Source organism: Sinohyriopsis cumingii, chromosome 11 (assembly GCF_028554795.1).
Source record: "Sinohyriopsis cumingii isolate HCF-2022 chromosome 11, ASM2855479v2, whole genome shotgun sequence".
NCBI lineage: Eukaryota > Metazoa > Mollusca > Bivalvia > Unionida > Unionidae > Sinohyriopsis > Sinohyriopsis cumingii.
This window is the reverse complement of record NC_142971.1, coordinates 91,431,199-91,455,180: the sequence shown is the minus strand read 5'-3', so window position 1 is coordinate 91,455,180 and position 23,982 is coordinate 91,431,199. Positions and strand designations below refer to the sequence as shown.

Below are 23,982 nucleotides of genomic sequence, written 5' to 3'. Positions count from 1 at the left end.
AATTGCCTCTAAAAAAGCAAGACTATACTGTACTGCATCTGATACAGCAAGTCTATACTGTACTGCCTCTGATACATCAATTCTGGGACTATACTGTACTGCATCTGATACATCAAGTCTGGGACTATACTGTACTGCCTCTGTTACATCACGTATGGGGACTAGACTGAATTGCCTCTGACACAGCAAGTCTATACTGTACTGCCTCTGATACATCAAGTCTGAGACTATACTGTACTGCCTCTGATAGGGCAAGTCTATACTGTACTGCCTCTGATACATCAATTCTGGGACTATACTGTACTGCCTCTGATACAGCAAGTCTGGGCTATACTGTACTGCCTCTGATACATCAAGTCTGTGTACTATACTATACTGCCTCTGATATATCAAGTCTGGGATTATACTGCTCTTCTTCTCCTACATCACGTCTGGGGACTATACTGTACTGCCTCTGGTACATCAAGTCTGGGGACTATACTGTACTGCCTCTGGTACATCAAGTCTGGGACTATACTTTACTGCCTCTGATACCTCAGTCTGAGACTATACTGTACTGCCTCTGATACAGTAAGTCTGGAACTCTAATGTAATGCCTTTGATACATCAAGTCTGGGACTATACTGTATTGCCTCTGATACAGTAAGTTTGGAACTCTAATGTACTGCATCCGAAACATCAAGTCTGGGACTATACTGTACTGCCTCTGCTACATCAAGCACGTGGTCCATACTGTACTGCATATGTATGTCTTTAGGTGCTGTCATTATTTGTTCACTTTTGAAATGGGATCCTAATGCCGAAGCTAAGAAAGCCGAACCTAAAGAGAGAATAAAAAAGGAGGAGAGGGACAGTGAGTTCATACCCTAAGTAAAAGAATATGAAATCCCAAATAAAACGACTACTTCAAGAAAAGTAAGGTATTACCGCTAGAGCGCGCATGTGCTAAATAAACCTATATGTATTACCGTCTCCCCCTCGTCTACGTCTCCTTCTCCGTTCATGATCATGCCAGCCGAAACCCGATTTAAGACCAGTACTTGCAATCTGATGAAGAAATGGAAACCCATCTCTGAAGGACTTTTACTCCTCCGTCGACTTTTCTTCTACGGCTCTAATGGATGCAGCTGCAGCCAAAAAGTTGCATCTCATAGGTCAAATGTACAAGACAGAGCAGGCGTGTTAGCAAGTTTACTGGATTTGTCCCAAACAAGAACTATCACAATTTAGTCCGTTGAAAACACCAGTGTTACCTAGAGTCAAGTTGGTACAATGTCCTCACAATAATTAGATTCCAATTCAAAATACGTATTTGATAAGATTTACCTCAGTTTTCCTCCTGAACAAAGATGTCACAAAATTCATACCATCATCATCAATGTTCAAAGTAGCCGTCCAAAAAGGAAAAAGTGTCCTCCTCCTAGCTTAACTAAAGATTGGTATGTTTAGTCAGTAATTACTAAATCCAACGTTTCAACGCAAAAACAAAACATTCAAAGGGTACCTAAAGAAATCGTCGATAAGTATTTTGAATTTCATTTGAATGTATTGAAAGACACGCTTCCTTTGACCAAGATACTGAAAAATTATTAGGATATCATCACGTTCTTAAAAATGGTGAAAACAAAAGTGTCAGTCAGTTAAAAGAAATGATATCTACCCATTCTGTTAGGGTCGTTGTTAAAAGTAGCTGCTCCCTTGTTATAATCGACTACTGTACCACTTCTATTAAGAGTGATATGATGGTGAAGATGATAAAAAGATCAGAGGTTTCTGGAATGTCATCATATTTATACTCTTGGATCTTATGGAAGGAAGAACATTAACTATAGTTCCTTACAAACGGTGGATGTAACTCCACCGGTAGTACGAACAATGGATACCACATGTGCCTCCTAATCTCTCTAAGATGTCACACTTACAACAGATACGACACTCACTGATGGATCGAACAGATTTGTCAGAAACAGAAACAGATACATCACAATAGTACGAACAATTGTTACAACTTCTTTAACTGTTCATCCAGAAAGCTTTAGATGAGAAAGTTAAACCTACTTTGAGAGATTTCAAGAATGTCATGAAAAGTGAAGAATGACAAAAGGCAACAAATATGATGATACGTACATCCACAGAAAATGAAGAAAAGATAGAAATAAAAGAAGTGTTTCAACTTCCGGCTGCTCAAACACCTAATCTGGCAGCTTCCTTGTTTACACCGACCCTTACTCGAAGGCAGTAAATGTAAGCCTGGGTCAGAAAGACTATGTCAATATCATCTTCAGCAGAAGAAAAACTTAAAGAATGGAAGACAGAAGTGAACAAGAAATCAAGAAAAAAGTGCCAGAAGAACCGATAAATGTTCCTACTTCTATTGCTCGTCGGACACGTCAAACGGAAATTAAAATACTACACGTACAACCTAAAAGGAGTATCAAACAGTAGATGACGTATTGAGCAGCAGCAACCAAAAGGATAAACTTTAAGAAATTGTTTATTAGAATCCTGGTCACGAGTCGTACAACTGAGTTACAATATTTATTTTGTGCCATAAATGTGTTTTCAAAAATCACCTCTGGTACTTCCTTTGACTTCTAAAACTTTCAAATGTATCTTAAAACAAAGTGGTCAACACTTTCTATGATGGCAGACAGACAAAGGCACTGAATTACTGAATCCAGCTCTTAAACAAAGAATTGAAGAAATACATATCCATTTTTCACCACTGAAAATCCTGGAACTGAAGCTAGTGTCGAGGTACTTTTTGAAAGAACATTGATTTGTGGCTGCCCTTCAGAGAACAGAACATCGAACTATGAATAATCAATTTTATTTAATGTTACCTAGTGACGGTTCTATGGATGTTGTTTCACGACCAATTTACCTGAATCCATACATAACTCAATGGGATGTGACTTTGGTAGAGATCATTCATCCCACTCAAGATTGGAATGCAGATGGAGATAAGCGAATTTCATCAACGAAATTTTTAATGAACGGGTTTAAGGATATTTGTATCAAATGATCCGGGGCCCCGACTGGCCGAATGGTCCAAAGAGCTCACCGTTATGGATCACTGCCATTTCACCTCTGTCAGCGTGGGTTCGAGTCACGGGTTCGGCCTATGTGGGTATGTGAGAAAACTTCCAGTAGCTTCTCGTGGGTCGGTGGTTCTTTCCTGGGTTTTCCCGGGTTCTTCCTCCACCATTAATACTGGCCGCCATGTATAGCGTATCTTGTGCTGAAAAATGGCGTTCAACCCCACAACAACAACAACCAAATGATTCTGGTTATTACAAATCCAAAAAGTAGCACTAGCTAATCCCAAGCGAGTGTTTATAGGGTGAAAAATCATGCAGGATATTATGTTAATGCTCGACATCTCGTCGAGACAATTTCAACTATTTTTAACGATCAGTTTGGCAAAGTACTGGATAAAACTTATCGATGTGTACTTATGGAGTACAATCTAATTTTTACTGTCTCTAAGTTTTCTGACGCCAAAATGCTGTATATCGCATTTCCTCAGTTTGTTTCGTATTCTGGGTGGAAACATATGTTTAATTTTTACCATCGACAACAACGAGATATACTGCACAATTATTTTCGCTATCCTATCGAATTGAAAGAATGACTGAATTTGGTGTGTGTGTGTGTGTGTGTTTTGATGTCGTCGAGCACAACGAGTGCAACGTCGTGGGAAACACAGCAGTTCCGTTTCTAAGAGTCATCCCTTTTTAAGCGGATTCTGCCATAGCTGATTACGATGAAGGAAGAAAGACGTATGGCGTTCAACCAGAATTTGTACAGCCTCATTATCTTACTGTAAGTAAATTGTATTTTCACTGTGAAAATGAGCATGAAAGGAGATCTAGGACAAAATATTCTCGTCTACAGAGCAAAAATCATAGTGAAACTTACATTTTCGAAAACGATTCTCGGCTGAATTGTGATAGATACTCCATGTATTCCATGTCGAAGTAGTTCGACAATGACGACTTTTTAAGGAGAAATGTTAAAATCAGATATTAATACCTATGCTCACTCGACGATTGCAAGCTTTAAAAGACACAACTATGGCGAGAGCAAAAATTTTTTTTTCCAAACCGTTCTCATCGTCCAACAAAGTCCTAAAGAAACTTTCATGAAAGCTGGAAAAGAGCACTTGTAAAACAGAGACACCTATAAGTTCACTTCACACACCTGTTGAAAGTATTACTTTTCCTCTACGCCACAGCAAAGACAAGGCAGAGAAAAACGTGGAAGAAACGTCATAACTCAGAAGGAAAAATAACTCTCAGAGACTTTGATGCTTTTGATTACTTAAAGAAACATGATACAGCAAATGTTCCATGTCAAAACTCAGTCTGTTTGCCATTTCATCGACGAAGATCAGCAAATTCCATGCATTTGTTGTTCAGAGAAATGGATTTGTACTCGAACAACAAACTAGTCAGCAACCGTATGGACACTTAGCCTTTCCGAGCTTACCTAAAATATCTGAAACATGGAACTCTGTAAAATTTCCACGACAGCGTTTTGTCTGCGGTTGATGGTGCATATTCAAAGTGTTTGGTTGAAAGACCGCAAATATAAAATCAAACAAGGACGCAGTTTAGAAATGGCGGCTCATTTGCATTTGTGGTTGCGATACAAGCATTCCTTGAATGAAGTGGATGTACGTCTAAGATTGAATCGAAGTGTTACCGTCCTCCATCTGATGGCTAATGCTAAGAGTACGAACCAAATTTCGTAGAAGCCTGACTTCACGGACGTGTGGAAGCCTTAACAAACGTGGGAAACGACATCAGTCACTCTGTGCAGAACCACACCCAAGTATCCTCTAAAATAAATGAAAATTTGAACGTACACCATTGCCTCTGGTCTCTCTGATTAAAGATGGAACTTCATTTGTTAAAGTAAACTGCCTAAAGAGCCTCTAAGAAAAATATGCCTCTTAGACCTAGGGTTTTCATTTTGGTTGACAAACCATTTCCATAAAACTTAAATAATATTCAAATATGATCCATTGGCCAACATAATTAGAATACAAAAGGTTAATGGGTCACAAAGACCCGCTTTTTCTTTCGTACTGCTTTTTTGGTTAATATGTATGTAGACTATGTTGGCAAAATTCTAAACTCACACGGAATAAGAAAATTTACAAGTGGTTAGCAAGATCAGATCCTAATTGCAATGTGTGTCTTACACACTGTTGGTAGTAGGAAGCAGCCCCGACATAGATCACTGGGCATAATTGGAGTGATAGTAATTTTATGGCCTTTTAGAAAGTTTCCGCTGACTCTCGGGAACTCCAGGCGGACTTTCCCTCCTTTTCTGCGTCAAGACATAGCTATATGAGTTCGCGAATTCAAACGCCGAGTATTTGTTCCTGTTTCGCACTCAACTAATAAATCAGTGTGCGGTGAACGTGACTTAATCCCCGACGTGAGCGTTTGTACTCAGATAGGGTGTCGCCGGGTGGTGGCTCCAGTTTCCCATCTGATGATAAATTAAGAAGCATGCCGTGGATACGTGATAGTGTCAAGTGGCAGTACTTGCATGCCTACCACTCGATGAGAAATTAAGAAGTCTGCTTAGTAGACATTAACCCGTCGCACAAGGCCGATTGACTATAGGCGACTTAAGTTCATGAATGAGTACATTTGAGTCATCCATCGCTTACTTGTCAACAATTATGAGTAAGACCGCAAAAGTGGCGAAGCCCTATTGCAAATGCACAGAGTAAAGCACCAACTTGATTCAGAAGAGCTTTGAGAGAAAACGTGTTTTCCTCAATGTCAAAAGAGCTACATCAAGAAATATTGAAAGAGGAAATGAACAGAACAAATAAAGACTGGAAAGAGAAAACGAAACAACAGCAGCAGCAGCAGCTAGGTGAAGAGGAAACAGAATGCAAGATGAAGATTGAGAGATAGGCCAGATTTTAGACTCACTGTCTCTTGCAAAAGAAGACGTAACTGTTGTGTAGTGAGACCAATTGTGCAGCCATGTTGTCTTGTATATTTCAGTAATATCAGCGATCCATGAGAACAAAACAAGCGGGCCTTTTTCAGGACAACAGACCTATCTTAGAAACAGTAATTATATTCAGTCAATGCTAATCTATTTGCTTGTATAAGTGTTGTTTGATTTTTTTTAAAAACTAAAACTTAACCCCCCTCTACTTCAAGTGTAATAAAATATTTGTGCAAACAATCCTACCTTCCTGTATTAAGTCTCTCAGTGTAAGTAATAAAAGGGTTTGCCTGAAAAATAAAAACTTCAATTTTGAAGCGCGTGATTAATATATCTCTGTGTAGCATAGCTAGGTATGTTTTCCTTCACATCAGTGTTTCTAACATACAAAGCGATGAATGTGAACTACATTTCTTGAAACCACATTTCGCCTGTCTTGTCATTCATCTTAGACAACGTGAACTAAGAACAACGAGTAACCACCACTATCAGAGTGGCCAGCTGTGCACCGCAGTGTCGCTTTTGGAGAAAGTACAACACTTCCTGGACCAGGTAGAAGCGATTGAATTTTACCCCCACGGCTGTCAGTTAAAGAGGGAGCAAGTGAGAAGAGAGGGAGTTCCACTACGAAAGGTGGATGAGCATTCACGAGAGGCTGGTGTAGTGGTAAGCAGAAGAACAGCAGCAACAGCAACAACAACGGCACTAACAACTGTCAATGATTTCTGAATAAGAAGATCGTGATATGAAAACAAATGGACTTCATTGTAAGCTAAATTTATCCATCCACAGAACAACATAGTATTTAAATGAGATGCGCCCTTGTTACAGAACACAACTTAGGTGGTGTACTACTTGCCCTGGATATGGATAAACATCAACGGTTCAGGACAACACCCAACGACCTTTTTCAGGGACAACCCAGTTCCTTTAGAGCCACAGATACTATTATATCATTGTAATAAAAAAAAAAAAACCTATATGCTAGTATGTTTGTATTCATCTTTGTTCACAAAAGTAATTATATATATATATATATATATATATATATATATATATATATATATATATATATATATATATATATATATATATATATATGGGTATAGACTGTAAGGCAACCCTCCTACCCTTGTTTGTGTGTGACAGTTTGTGATTTCATACCCATTCTTTTACATCCTACACTTTTCGTTGGCTAGTAGGTGTAGGGGTTATTGGTCACTCCATCTGGGTGTTTGATAGTGTATAAAACGAGGTGTTGGATATTATATAACAGTAGGTGTTGGACAGTATATAAACATAAAGGCTGGATAGTACATAAGTAAGTGCTTGATATCAGACAACTAACATTACTTTTCCCTGTGTGCTCCACAACGACACACCATGTTAAACCTACAACATACGTTAACATTTCCCATTTTTCCCGAGAATGACACATAATGTTAAATTTTCTTGTGTTCTGAAATTTTTCAACATGGAGGTGGGACAGTTTTAACATTATATTTTCCTTTGTACCCCAGAACGAGCTCTGTATTAAATTTCCATTATTCCCAACAACTACTCATAACGTTAAATTTCCCTTCTGCCCCAAACCGCCCCCGTGCTTTTTAACATACGGCGGAACATAATTTTTATTGTGCCTCAGATCAGCTCACATTACGAGTGATGGGCACCTGTCATGAGAGAGGGAGAGAGAGAGACAGACAGAACCAAACTACACAAAATAAACAAAAACTACACATATGCACACAGTATATTCTGACATTTCCAAACAATGGTGTCACCTTGTGCACATCAGATAATATGCCATGAACCAAGGGATTTTAACAACTTGAAAAGCAACATGTTGAACGGCGTTTCTTTAGACACCGTGTTCATGGTCACCATGACTCTCGTGCTGCATTTGCTGAAAGTAAAATTATAAAGTTGAATCAATTATACATGTACATTCAACCATTCTTAGGCTATCAATCTAGTTTTAGCTGCGTTAGCACGTGCAAATTTCCGACGTCTATCGTACTGAAATATTGACTTGCACGTGCTGCCCTCAGTTATTTCCTGTCTGAAATTTGTTATAGGTACATGTATGTTGCATGTCATTTATGAAATAATTAATTATTAATGCAGGTGTATTGTAAAATTTATCTGAGCACGAGTGAAAGACTTTAAACATTCGGCTTCAAACATTTCCCCGCAGAAAACCGTGTATGATCCCCACATTCATATTTAGCTTTCTTGTTCCAGGTAGATTGAAAATCTACGAATGGAGTTAACACAACATTACTGACACAACTGCTAGCTGTGAACAGATTAAGAACTGTAATTATTGAGACTTAGTTAAAACAAACAAATATTGGTGAATGACTGCCAGACGTCGTGCCGTTAGCTCACGGAGCCCCGGGTGGCCGAGTGATCTAAAAAGTTCCTTTAGCCTTTACCGATCATTACCATCTCACCTCTGTCTGCGTGAGCTGGAGTCTCGGGTTCGGCCAATGTGATCATGTGAGAAAGCTGCCAATAGCTTTCGGTGGGTCGGTGGTTCTTATCGGGATTTTCACGTGTACTTCTTTCACCAGCTACTCTGGCCTCCATGTATAGCCTATTTTGCGCTGAGAAATGCCTTTAAACTCCTAAACAACAACAACAACCATCAGCTCACATGGCCATAGTAATAACTTTGTAATTTATACTATCTGAACCCTATAACGATTACCACATTTGTCCGGAATTAGTCGCTGGGAGTTTCCCTGTTTCTCTACCCTGGGGTTAAAACTTAAAATCTTCTTACTGGGCGCCCACACAAACGGGCAAAGGGGACACTTAACCCCCTCCCTCAATTTCACTTCTAAATATGTTTTGGCCTACATCTGTAAAACTTATGTGTTTGCCGTCCTCCCCGAAAATAATTCTGCGGGCGCCCCTGGATATATCCATAATGTGGTTATATCTAATTGTGATTTGCCTGCGGTATGCGAATACTAGCATTACAATATGTGTATATATTACATTATTCATATAACGATCATGTATCAGACAACGGTTCACATCATATCAGTACTTCGCATTCTTTAGAACGGCTCGAAAATTGCAAAGCTGAAGTGGGAGAATGGATTTTCTGGGGTGGGTGGGTGGTGTTTCCACCCTTTTATCTCAAGATACTTGTGTTTAACTAATATGACGGATACTTGAGTATTGCAACAATCGTGTCTCTACATAATTCTGTAGGCACCTACCCGTTTAGAAGAGAATGAGTCACCAATTATAATGTATGCATTACCTTGACAATTGCACTGTTCAACTTGTGGGCATCAGTCGGTGTAAGATCTAAAATGACAAAGCTATTTGATAAAATTCGAATTTGAAAACTGTATTTTAAAAAAATCCACAGCATTTAAATAGTGGTACGCACAATCGTACATACTTGGAAATGTGTGTGTGTGTGTGTGTGTGTGTGTGTGTTTGTGTGTGCAGCTATCGATGGGGTCGATCGACTGATTCATTGACTCACTGGTCCATCTATTAATTACCCTGTATAAATTTATCAGGCATTGCGATACCTCTACACACGCAATCAACACTGAGAAATACAAATTATTGTATTTGGTTCAAAAAAAAGATCGGAAACATAAATTTAAGATAAGAAATGCTTTTATTGATCTTGTATATGAATATAAATACTTAGACCTTATATTTCACAAGAATTGAAAATCTCCATTGGCCTGAAACTTCTAGTAGATATAGCTAATTAAAGGTATGTATTTTCTTTCAAAGTATGTACTTACGTTATAGTTGCTTATTGACTGTCAGCTGATTTCAGACTATTTTATCTATTTTAAACATATGATTGTGACATTTTGGTGATTTTTTTTACGATCGGATATAGTTGAAAATAAAACTCTTCTTTCTTTCCTTAGAAATATGCTAAATGAGAAAAGGTACCTTTATTTATTTGGTATATGATAAACTTGATCGGCTCCCCTTCGTTATTAGCATTCAACTCGCATGATAAACAATTGGGTTACGTTAGCTAGCGGTTATTAAATAAAAGTTTATTTTATATGCATTTTCTTTGATTAAAACTCTTTTGGCAGCTCTTTTGACAGCAGGTGGATATAAAATGTTCAATCTATATTAAATGATGCTGGGTTTAGTTACGTATTGGGACACATTGGCAACTCTGATGACACCAAATGGATATAAAAGGTACAGTTACGTATTAGGACCAAATGGATGTAAAAGGTACAGTGACGTATTGGGACACATTGGCAACTCTTATGACACCAACTGGATGTAAAAGGTACAGTTACGTATTGGGACACATTGGCAACTCTATGACACCAAGTGGATATAAAAGGTACAGTTACGTATTGGGACACATTGGCAACTCTTATGACACCAAATGGATATAAAAGGTACAGTTACGTATTGGGACACATTGGCAACTCTTATGACACCAAATGGATATAAAAGGTACAGTTACATATTGGGACCAAATGGATATAAAAGGTACAGTTACGTATTGGGACACACTGGCAACTCTTATGACACTAAATGGATATAAAAGGTACAGTTACGTATTGGGAGCCATCGGCAACTCTTATGACACCAAATGGATATAAAAGGTACAGTTACGTATTGGGACACATACACTTAATTCAGTCAAATGGTTAACAAAGACAGTAGAAAAACGATAAAAATCAATACAGACAAGCTATAGGCAGCTAAAAAACAATACGTCATCTAACAGTGTTAATTACAGGTTATTTAAAACTAGTTTTGATTTAGAAAATTTCTATGTTTCATCATCAATATTTATACATCCTTATTGCGTTTCCAGGGCTAACGTTTATAAATATAATCAATTAATTAATACAGGTAGCATACGATTCTTGCAAAATATTTGCAGTTCTCATGTTCCGTTCTGCACATTTTGTAATACAATTTTGTAATACATATTAAGCTTTATGTTGTGATATCGCACGCAATATTTATGTAATGATATCAAACGCTATATTTATGTCATGATATCACACGTTATATTTAAGTTATTGTATCACATGCTGTATCTATGTTATGATATCACACGCTGCATGTATGTTCATTTTCTTGTATATGTTGTAAACTTTACAAATTGTGTATAATAAAGTATTGTCTTCTTCTGAAAGTTAAGAATTCACGTTGACAGAGAGATAGGTAAATATGTTTGCTGACAGAGACAGAGACAGAGAGACAGTGTGTGTGCGTGTGTGTGTGTGTGTGTGTGTGTGTGTGTGTGTGTGTGAGAGAGAGAGAGAGAGAGAGAGAGAGAGAGAGAGAGATTTGGATTTTTAACGTAGCTTTAACAATGTTTCAGTCAGATCGTTACTATGTCTGCAGTGTGGCAGTTTATAATTATGTATAGCACTGGGACATCATGCCGCAGACGTGATCATCATGTCCCACCAAGTCACGTTATCCTGACACCAGGCTGACCAGTCCTAACACCTGAATGTTGTGCGCCTAGCGAGGCAGCTGTTAGTACCAATTTTTTTAAGCCTTTGTAATGACTCGGGCGAGTTTCAAACCCGCAACATTCGCATCTGAGGCGGACGCTCTAATCACTAGGCCACCGGAGCAGAGAGAGAGAGAGAGAGAGAGAGAGAGAGAGAGAGAGAGAGAGACTGAAATTTTAATCGGCACAAAAAGCCTTGCAAATTCAATAGCAAACATCCTCTATTATTGACTTATTCGAACAGATTTTAAGTGAGGTCAGTGTAATAGGCTAAGTTTATTAGTTTCAAGTGAACTACTGGCATGGGCATCCGCAGAGATGGTGGGGTGGGGATTTGCCCCCGCCCCCAGATTTCAGCTCTAAACATTCTGGCCTGTATCTGTGAAACTTAATAGCTGATCACTTCATATCTGCCCCCTCCCCGCCCAGAATATTAAGTCTGCGGGCATCCCTGATTACTGTATCACGTGCTTTCAGACGTAGACAGAGTTTGTTCATCCTTCTGTTGATGCATCATGTAATTAAATAGGAAACTCGGTCTCTCTATCAAATAATCGTCACGATTTATATTGCATATTATTACCCTCACACCATCCTAAGACGTGGACCGTGACCCAGGTTTCATAATCTTAAATTCATTAGTTCAAAACGGTACACTGTCTTTCTGCCACTACCGAAAATATAACATTTGGTTTTAAAATGTTATAAATGATTTGTAGTTTAACTTTTTGCACAGCTTACTACGCTACCGACAAATCTCAACGCTTTTGGCTGCATACTATGTCACTCCCAACCGGTAACCAGCCCGACCCAAGAGAGTTTTCAGATGCCATAACCTCAAATGCAATTACACACGGGGCCCCGAGTGGCAGAGTGGCCTAAAGCGCTCACCGTTACGCATCACTGCCATCTCACCTCTGTCTGCGTGGGTTCCAGTCTCTGGTTCGGCCAATGTGGGTATATGAGAAAGCTTGCCAGTAGCTTCTCGTGGGTCGGTGGTTCTTTCCGAGGTTTTCCCGGGTTCTTCCTCCACCATTTATTCTGGCCGCCATGTATAGCCTATATTGTGCTGAAAAATTGCGTTAATCCCCACAACAACAACAGCAATTACACACATGGTATGCCTTCCTGACTACCAATAACTACCAATACAAAATTGTATCATAAAATATTGAAAATGGCATCTCAAACTGCCTCAGTACCCCAAGTGTACCCCAACCTACTCTCATCTCACTATTTGGATCACTTTGTACGTTTTCAAATATTTTCTTTTTGGGAAAAACTGGTAAACGTGTTTGAATTAAAGATCAAATCTGCTCAGACAAGAAAACCAGCCGAGAAGAATAGCTATTACTTTTAGTGTCTTTGGTGGGCTACATAATTTCCCATTAAAAAACATAAATTCTTATAAAATTACTGGCAAAAATTCAGACAAAAGACAATGTTACAAGAGATTTTACTTTTATTTATTGTTATTCTTACCATTATCAAACCAACTAAAATTAATAAATTGGTTCAAGAACTTTAAAAATATAAATATAGCACCCTTAGGTTCTAATTATTCAGCAGCTCTTTGTCACATCAAAGATTTTTTTATTTTAAATTAAATAATTTAAGAAATATGAATGTAGTGACGCATGATTCCGACTTATTAAGTGTGCTGTTCTTTGCAATATAAAAATAGTTTAGTGAATTATCTATGATCAGAGAGAGAAAGAGAGAGAGAGAGAGAGAATGCACAAAAACTAAATATTTCATCACGTTATTGTAATTGTGTACATGTATCCTGTGTCGATGAGAGTGTTTTGGGATAGTCTTAGGGTCTTTCCTTCAGCATGTATGAACAAGACAAAGAAAAAACTCTACTGATCTTACTCAGTGAAGTACCATACAATCAGTCATCTAATCTGTTCTGTAAATATCACTTTATATATATGGATGAATACGGCTTTAAATTATAAAAAATGTTGTTGTTGTTGTTGTTTTGGGGCTTAACGCCATTTTTCAGCACACGATAGGCTATACATGGCGGCCAGTATTAATGGCGGAGGAAGAACCCGGGAAAACCCCGGAAAGAACCACCAACCCACGAGAGGCTGCTGGCAAGCTTTTTCACATACCCACATTGGCTGAATCCTAGACTCGAACCGCCGCAGACAGAGGTGAGATGGCAGTGATCCGTAACGGAGAGCGCTTTAGACCACTCGGCCACTCGGGGCCCTTATAAAAAAATGTAGTTTCGACTTTGATATCTGTGGAAATAAAACATCTCATGATTAGATGGAAATGTTCTTTGTTTAGATATAGAAAATATATTTCATACTGTTAGAATTTATTTTCTTATATAATGAAATAAGTTCATATTTGTTGTAGCATATAGCTATGCCATACATTGTATGTGATGTCCTTGTTTCAAGTTATTTACCACTTGGAATTCGAGATTTAAAATGAAAACAGAGATACTTGTCACAGACAACTAGCAACGTTATATGTGTGTGTGTGTGTGTGTGTGGTCTTTACTAATACAAAAAGCAGAATTTGTACTGCACTCTAACATAATATACAAACTCTGAATTGATAGCATTGTGAATAAGAATATATAAACAAATTAGGACCTTAAACCTTGATTGTAAGCGGCTACCCTATTCTGCCAGCGGTAAATTACACCCACAAAAGGACCAAATAAAAATGGGGTGGGAAGGGTCAGCGGAATTATAACATTGTGTAAATAAATCTAATTGTATACAATTTGATACATTTAATGTGTTTGCTGCTTCTTGCAGGCCACCTAACTTCCGAATGTTAATACTCTGATAAATCAGCTGACTGTAATGCGGTAAAATAATTGGAATGATATATTAAATAAGCCGCCCCAAACATTCCGTAAAGCGGTAGAACCTCTTGTTGTTAGGGTCAGAGGAGTAGTCCTATTAAGAAATTGACGTGTCGCAGTGCCATCTGTTGTCATAATGAGGCATTATTTCTATGCATTCGTTTGTGATGCTAACTTGTAACTTGCTTGATGCTACATTATACTCATGATTTTAGAAAGTGCAATCTGTGTAGCTTTTGATACAGCAAATTTATAAATAGAACATTAAAACTTGTAATAACTGACATAGCATTTGCCATACGATGAACTTAGAATCAGTTCAGTAGTTGGCAAATTGCAAGATACAATGAAGGAAAGTAGATCTAACCACTTGCAAACAGCCATTTACAGCTTGCATCAATGAAGATTATAAAATTCGTGACTAGAATTATGAATGTAGCACTTACAAGCAGCAATTGACATTAACACAGAATGAAAGTAGCACTTGCAAACTGACTCGTACAATTTGAATCCATGAAGAATGCAATATATGGTTACAGAATTATGAAAGTATCACTTGCAAACTGACTCGTACAATTTGCATCCATGAAGAATACAATATATAAACACATAATTATGAAAGTAGCACTTGCAGGCAGCCATTTACATTAATGCATCAAAGAAGATTAGAAAATACATGCAAACAATTATGGCGGTAGGGGAAGCCGGGGCTAGTTGATACTGGGGAAAGTTGATACAAGCGGCATTACTTACTTAGTTATTTTCAGGAAAGCTCTATCTTGTATCTATTTTTAGATGCACGCGAGATATCAACGCTGCATTTCCGGCAAGCCGTAAACCTCGTTGGTCTTCGAGTTATCGGATGTTTTTAATTTGCGAGTTGCGTTGAAAACTTTTTGAAGATTTCTTGCTAGCATTTTGCGAAAGCACGGTAAGCACGACAAATATAATTTTAATACTATTTTATGCATAGCTGTTTCCGCTTTTAAACAGAAAAGTGTCGTTCAGTTCCTGCTCTTCCATGTAAAGTAACAAAGAAATTTAGCATGGCCTACCTATCGGGGCTAATTGATACACATGTGCCGGGGCTAGTTGATACTGTATCAACTAGCCCCCATAGGCTTAAATGTGTACATCATTGCAGGGCCTACATGTGTACATTAAAGCATTTTATTAATTTATAGAAATAGGCCTATGTTTGATGTGCTTCAACGTGTTTGATGAATTTGATGTGATTTAATTTTCATATTCAGATTCAGATTCATACTCGAAATCCACGGTGTTCATATTCGTATTCATAATCATTCATATTCATATCCATTTATTTGTGTTAATTTATTTTATCTTGAGTGTTGCATAAATGTATGCCTAATGTGAACATGAATATGAATATGCATTGTACTTGACAGTTATTTACACTTTACTGTTTTAGATGGTACGAACGTATAAGCGGAAAACCACTCGAGGAGCTGGGCTAGATGTTTTGGAACGTGCTTCCGATGAAGTTTTGAACCAGAACCGACCTCTGCGGCCAGTCGCTGATGCATTTGGAATAGATAAGATGACGCTTTATCGATTCTGCAAGAAGAAAAAAGAACTGGCAGCTTCTGGAGAGGGTGAAATAAAGTGCGGCTATGCTCGGCCAAGACAACTGTTTTCCGACGCTGAGGAAAAAGAGTTTGTAACATATCTGCTTGATGCATCTAAGATGTTTTTTGGCTTGTCACCAAAAGAAACAAAAAGAAAACTGGGTTATGAATTAGCAGTACACCTCAGCAGAGAGATTCCAAACAACTGGAAAGCTAATCTGTCAGCAGGTGATGATTGGTTTTCAGGGTTTATGAACCGCCACAGCAGTGTTCTGTCAGTGCGTAAACCGGAAGCCACCTCCATCGGTCGTATCACCAGTTTTAACCGTACAAATGTAAATTTGTTTTATGACAATCTGGAGAACTTATACAGGCGTTTCCATTTTCAACCACAGGCCATATGGAATGCTGATGAGACAGTCCTCACAACAGCACAAAATCCTGGCAAAATTTTAGCACCAAAAGGTGTTAAACAGGTGGGAGCTGTAACAAGTGCTGAATGGGGGACTCTTGTAACTCTGTGTTGTGCAATAAATGCATTTGGCCATGCCATTCCTCCGATGTTCATATTCCCAATGGTGAGGTACCAAGAGAGACTTGTTGCTGGCGGTCCACCAGGGTGCATTGGAAGCTGTCACAAATCTGGTTGGATGACAAAAGAAAACTTTCTTCTCATTCTTCAGCATTTCGTTAAACATACCAAACCATCCATTACCCAGCCAGTTCTTCTATTATTAGACAAATATGAATCTCACATCTCCGTTGAGAACATCCAGTTTACAAAGGACAGTGGAGTGCACTTATTATCTTTCCCACCTCATTGTTCTCACCGGCTTCAGCCTCTTGACTGCACAGTGATTTTCCACTGAAACGCTATTATAATGCACAGTGTGACACCTGGTGCAATGCCCATCCAGGACGGCCCATGCAAGCACTGGACATTCCAGCTGTATGTGCTCCTGCATTCAAGTCAGCCATGACACCAACAAATATTCAGGCAGGATTTGAAGTTACAGGAATTTATCCCTTTAATCGAAACAGAATTGCAGACGACGCTTTTTTGCCATCGTCAGTTACGGATAGACCAGATCCTAGCAAAGTATCAGAAGGATTGATGTTGCCGATTGAAGAATCATCATCACCTGCGTCGGCACCAATTTCTACCGCTCGACGGTCAGCTGCTGAATCTTCCACCGATGAAGGCCAAGAAGTGGTAGGCCTAGGTCAACCTGCACAATCTGAAGAAGAACCACATTCGTCAACGTCAGAAATGGTCTGTTCGGTTGAGGGAACATCAATACCATCAACGCTGCATGTATCAAATGACCACATGGAATCATTTGCTGAACCAGCTGCAGCAACCCCTACTGCGACTACTAGTAGGCTTAATGATCCAGAACCATCAGCGTCTACGAGTCCAGGTTCTTTGCATATGATTCGTCCACTGCCTAAAGCCGGGCCACGGAGTGAGAAACGGACAATTAGGAAAAGAGGTAGAACACAAATTCTTACTGACACTCCAGAAAAACAACTGATCGAGCAGGACACTGCAGCGAGAAGTTTGACTAAAAAGTCCAAGCAAAGCACAGGTCTGAGAAATAACTACAGTCAAGCAAAGAAAGATGGTGGCAAACAGAAGCGAGATAACAACCAAGACAAAAAGACAGCAAACAGGCGTAAAAAACAGCAGTAGAAACAGGAAAAACTCAGACTGTTATGAAACAGCAGTCTCGCAAGAGATGTCGTAGACCTTTGTTTCAGAGTGAGAGTGCTAGTTCTGATTCTGAATCAGAACATTTCTGCCTCATTTGCACTGAGCCATATGGCAACAGCAAGTCACGAGAGCGTTGGGTTCAGTGCATTGTTTGTGAGATGTGGGCACATGAAGCATGCACTGATGGAAGTTTGAGCTTTGTCTGCCAGAACTGTGACTCTAGCGATGACATGTGACTGTGCAGGCCTAACTGATCTGACAGTGACAAACATGTTTTTTAAATTTCATTCACATTTTTCTGATTTTCATAACTTTTCAGTTTCTTGCACTTGTAAGGCCCAGTGCTGAACATTTCTTGTAAGGCATGGTGACTATCAATCATGAATGTGTTTGGTTTTCAGCTATCTCAGTTATGTAACAGGGTGCTCAATTGCAGTAGTTAATACGACTAATGATGTCTCAACTTGCCCCATGTACTGTATCAACCTACCCCAGCATGGGGCATGTTGATACGAACCAGAGGGGGTTACTTTTCACCAAATTTCTTCTTTATTTGTTTACTGGAGAAAATATTATTATAGATTATAATGCCCATATACATGACTGACAAATGCAGTTATCAATTTAACTTGTAATATTCTTTGTTTCACATTATTTTTATATAAGTGAAATTGGTATCAACTAGCCCCTGTCTTCCCTAATCCCCCTCCACAGAAGAGAGGGAACCGAATCACAAGCAAGCGTCTGTAAAGACTACTCAACAAACATTCATACTTTCATTTTGCATATCGTGGACGACTTTTCTTTCAAAATAAGAAAACCTTCTGTGCATCTATTGATTTTCGGAAAACGTTACATGCCGTGTGGAAGAAAGGACTTTAGTATCCAAAACATACTCTTTCCAAAACCGACGAAAAATGTCTGAATGCAATAATGTACGCTAGCAGGCAAATCAAATTATACGTAAACCACGGTGACATACAATTTTTTTTCAATTGTAAATTGATGCCCGACAAGTGAAAGTCTTTATCCTTATTATTTGCTGTTCTAATCAATTATTTATATTTTCTCTCACGGAATAAAAAAAACTTGGTGTCAGTGCATAAATGACAAAACGTGTCAGTAGTTGGATAATTACGTTAAATGGCTGTCATTATTGTATGCCGATGACACTTGTCTTATTAGAAGACTTCCCTGCCTAATTGCATAATTATAGTAAATTGCTGTCATTATTGTATGCCAATGGCACTATTTTGTTAGCAGACTTCCCTGCCTAGTTACGAAATGCATTATACCGTATTTACTAATGTTGTGTTGAAGTAAATGAAGCGACAAGAAACTTTATTATGTAGCGGAAGAAGATATAAAATATTGAAATCCATTGACTATAATGGTCAACCTTTGGAAACTGTTGATTCATATTGATATCACTTAATAATAATTAAAGAGTGTCATAAACAAGAAAGCATGTACTTGAACCAGCAAATACATATGTTTGGCATGATCCGAACAATTCATTATTTAGACTTATATTATATGATATTTCAACTGAAATTGTGAGGACATCATCTTCTCGAAACTATAGAAAACTCCTAGTAAAATGTTTTGAAGGTGTTATCAAAATTTACCGATTGAATCAGTAAACATTGCTCGATATAAAACGCTATGCAATTTATTCCAAAGGCAATAACCAAGGAATAAATTCCAATATTAAATTCAAAGTTACTTTTCAATGAAGAATGCTCGAGTAGAATATATATAAAAAAATACACAATTTGACTTGAATTATCAAGACACAAATAACTGTTTTAGTCCAGGTGTTATGAAGAACTTCATAACATAAGTATTTTAAAAGTACATAAGTGTAAGTCTGTGCCTCTGTGAAGGCAAATTTCATTTATTTGTGTTGCAGTCTGCCATGTGGTATATTATGTGCGACAGAAGCTTTTCCCTGTCAAATTTTAAAGACATACCTCTTTTCTTACGAACGAAAATAATAGTGTATATTTTTTGCAGTCATTCAGTGTATTTCCACGGAAAATACGAATCACCTAAAAGTTTACTGAATTAATCTTTTGCATTCAAATTTGACTTTTATGACACTTACTTAGATCCCAATTGAGGATGACATTTTTTTATTAAAAAAGTTGTTTTTACTCTCAGTGTCCTAAAATAATTTGGTGCTAGAGTATCTTAATATTTTGTTTTAAAGTTTGTATAAAACAAGGAGTTCACGTGAAAACAGTGATTTATAAATACCAATAGTTCGGACAAAGTATTTTAAGAAATCTTTTTGCTTAAATAGATAGCTTTAGAAAACAGTGATTTATTGCTACCAGAAGTTCGAACAAAGTATTTTAAGAAATATTTTTGCTTAATTAGGTAGTTTTAGAAAACAGTGATCGATAAATACCAAAGTTTTGGACAAAGTGTTTTAAGAAATCTTTTTGCTTAAATAGATAGCTTTAGAAAACAGTGATTTATAAATACCAGAAGTTCAGACAAAGTATTTTAAGAAGTTTGTAGAATGAGTGAGAGAAAAAAAAACAATGACCTAATGATTCAGCTATTAATAATGATACGTCTACAAATATATATATATATATATATATATATATATATATATATATATATATATATATATATATATATATATATATATATGAACAATCCTGGCTATATGACCGAATAACACTTGTATGTGTTAGCTGCGACTTTTAATGAAATAAAATCTTGAACTGGTCAGATTGGAATATTTCTGCCTGCAATTTTACTCTAAGTAATGCTTTATATAAACGATGTAGCACATCAAGGACAATAACATAGTATACATTTATATAGGCTAGTGCTTATTTGTGGGTTTGGCGGTTTGGGGGTGGGTGCATTGTTTGCTTCAAACACCTTAATCATCAGCGACGTGTGTCAATAAACTGTCCTCCTTTGGTTACCATTATGACCAAAATGGAATCTTTGTTAATTTCGATTCAGTTGCATAAAAGGAAATGTGGTTACTCAAAGAAAGCCAGACTGCGGGTAAATGTGGTTACTCACAGACAACCGGACTGTGGGTAAATCTGATCACTCACAGACAGCCGGACTGTGGTTAATGTGGTTATTCACAGACAGCCGGGCTGCATGTATCAGAATATTCTCCCTTTGGAGGTTCAATTCAAGGGGTAAAATAAGCTCAAATGGTTAGCTCATTCGTTTCCACGTTACTATCACTTGATTTATGCGTTATAAAACACGAACTTAAATTAACGCAACATAATGTTTAATATCACCTTTAAGTTCCCCATGGTGTTGGATGAATATTACAAAATAATGTCATAGCACTCTCAGTCAAGTTATGAGGAACCATCTCTGCCCTTTCCCTGTTCTTCGCACGCTGATCGTTAAAAAAATCTTTTTAAGAAATCGATTTGATTCATAAATTGTAACTACTCGGCTATAAACCCCGATAATAGCCTGTATGTGCTAATTGCTGGGCTGTACCTGTTTTTTTTTTCCATCATATTTTATTTGCCGAAACACTGCTTAAATTGCGTCTCGTTACGCGAAATAAATTGAAATGCTTTCTTGCCAGCTTATCTGAGAGCGTGAGTTAATCCTGGTGCTAAAGAAAGGGAAATATATGACCCATTACACGGCTTTGTTCACAGTCCAGCCTCTCGAATAAAATGCCGGACAACCAATGAGAGAAACTTCACGGTGAATTTATATTTGAAGATATTTTAGATTAACATATGATTTATTAGGATTTTGACAAATGGAAAGTTCAGTTCTATAAACAAAAACCTTAGGTCAATCAAATATGTGTGATTTAACCAAGTAAAACTCTTCCTAAAAAGGGGTTAAGATGTGGATTTGCAGAACATAACATAGCCCATATTTTACTGAAGCAATTTAGTTGTCAAATCTTCAGTTTCGAAGGTAATGCACGTTGTCAAGTTTTTCAGTTTCTGAGATATGTAAATAGTGGATGTAGTGCGCAACCCACAACGCCCATATAGACGTGTTTGGTTTAGAAAAACACCGGAACTTTCTAAGATTGCGCAGATATGCAACATCATCCATCTCGGTAATACAGGGAATCTTAGTACTTTTTACTATCCAGCAATGCGCGTATGTCTGGTTTATGGAAGACAGCTATTTTGCTAGTTACCGGCCTATGATAGTGGATGGTAAATTTAAGTCGAGTACCAACGAATAAACGGCTGGTTTATGGAAGACAGCTATTTTGCTAGTTACCGGCCTATGATAGTGGATGGTAAATTTAAGTCGAGTACCAACGAATAAACGGCTGAGTTATGGAAGACAGCTATTTTGCTAGTTACCGGCCTATGATAGTGGATGGTAAATTTAAGTCGAGTACCAACGAATAAACGGCTGAGTTATGGAAGACAGCTATTTTGCTAGTTACCGGCCTATGATAGTGGATGGTAAATTTAAGTCGAGTACCAACGAATAAACGGCTGGTTTATGGAAGACAGCTATTTTGCTAGTTACCGGCCTATGATAGTGGATGGTAAATTTAAGTCGAGTACCAACGAATAAACGGCTGGTTTATGGAAGACAGCTATTTTGCTAGTTACCGGCCTATGATAGTGGATGGTAAATTTAAGTCGAGTACCAACGAATAAACGGCTGAGTTATGGATGCGTCTGGCGGTTAGTTTATAAACATTTGATGGAGACAAAAAATGGCTTCGATTCAGATCTGTCAGTCTCTTACAGAGAGACATAAGGAAATTCGGATGTTCCGAATACAAAGAAACCTAGGGAAGTGAAAGAGAAAACAGAGGAACGTTTAACTTGTTTGACTGGTACTAGGTTAGTTATATAGACTTACTTTCCATCAGCTTGAGAACAGATGAGTATCCCATGCTTCCTATGAGGCTGGTAAGGGTCCCTGATTCGGCTCTATGTTTGAGCTCTGTAAGGAAGTCCTGATTGGGCGGGTACATATGATGATAGTGGCCACTATGGAGAATTTCATCTACAATCGTGGATAAGCCCCGCCTCCTTCTGACTTTCTAAGAAAAGAAACAGAAGCCAGTTATGGCTATCATGAGAAAAAAAAAGTCAAGCCTGGATTATAACTTAAGTCTAGAAACAAGCGATGTGATTGGCTGAAAATTTAGTCTAGCTTAAAAACTGACCAATCAAATATGTTATGTCAACAATTTGCTTAAGACTTAAACAGGTGATATTGGAGTCTGTCCTAAAGAACACGAAACACTCTGACTGAGAAAAAATTGAACTCAGAGTAGAAACTATAAAGTGAAAACTACTTTCATTACGTTCATTTTGGCAAGCATGTAGAGATACAAAATCAGTTGACAGTGGCGAAAATTTTGAGCTTTTTAATCTCAGAAAAAAAGTCACCAGTCATTTTTTTTAAAAAATGCAATGAACAGTTTCATGACAGAAAGGACCAGACATGCAAAAATATAATCTCTCTCTCTGTCTCTTCCTCTCTCTCTCTCTCTCTCTCTCTCTCTCTCTGCCTCTTTCTCTCTCTCTCTGTCTCTTTTTCTCTGTCTCTCTCTCTCTCTCTCTCTCTCTATTTCTCTGTCTCTCTCTCTCTCTCTCTCTCTCTCTCAATTCTGAAATCAACTTACAGGCACAAATGATTCTTGAACATCATTTGACTCTTTGGGTCGAAGCTCTAAAAAAGAACCAGAAGCACATACGCTTTAGTTGTATAGAACTAACGAAAATTGACAGTCGCTTAAACAAATTTCTGATCTAATTAGACTAATCTATTACAACTAATTGCTTATCAAATGAATTTTGTATACTGTACTGCTATAAGGAAGATGTAAGTTCGTTTATTGGAGAAACTTTTTATTGCAAAATGTTAAGCGGAATTAAGACATTTCAAAATGAGATATGAAGTAGTTAACACTGATGGTGACAGTAAACACTGATGGTGACAGTTAACACTGATGGGGACAGTTAACACTGATTAACACTGATGGGGACAGTAAACACTGATGGTGACAGTTAACACTGATGGTGACAGTAAACACTGAAGGTGACAGTTAACACTGATGGGGACAGTTAACACTGATTAATACTGATGGGGACAGTAAACACTGATGGTGACAGTTAACACTGATGGTGACAGTAAACACTGATGGTGACAGTTAACACTGATGGGGACAGTTAACACTGGTTAACACTGATGGGGACAGTAAACACTGATGGGGATTTCTTCTGGATAATTCTCCTATTGTACACGTGGTAGCCAAGATATTCTTATTATCGTTAAAAGAAAAAACTTAGGACAAATCATTCAAATACGTAGGTAAGTAAACCATCAAATGAAATTTGTGTCGTGCATCGCAGTGGATAAATATAAAGGTTAAATG

The 23,982-nt window shown here is 37.8% G+C and overlaps 1 protein-coding gene across 3 annotated transcripts in view; it reads right to left on the bottom strand.

Annotated features, from left to right (window-relative positions):
* Window positions 1-7,721: 7,721 nt before the first annotated feature.
* The window catches only part of LOC149788985 (uncharacterized), a 36,507-nt gene continuing 20,246 nt past the window's right edge, over window positions 7,722-23,982 (bottom strand). For all 3 annotated transcript variants that reach the window (XM_089975816.1, XM_089975815.1, XM_089975814.1), the window contains exons 3-6: window positions 23,230-23,276; window positions 22,458-22,641; window positions 9,257-9,303; window positions 7,722-7,885 (exon numbers count right to left, since the gene is read on the bottom strand). In XM_089975816.1, the coding sequence (XP_089831942.1) occupies window positions 7,841-7,885; window positions 9,257-9,303; window positions 22,458-22,641; window positions 23,230-23,276 (323 nt within the window). In that variant the 3' untranslated portion in view covers window positions 7,722-7,840. The remainder of the gene's footprint in view (window positions 7,886-9,256; window positions 9,304-22,457; window positions 22,642-23,229; window positions 23,277-23,982) is intronic.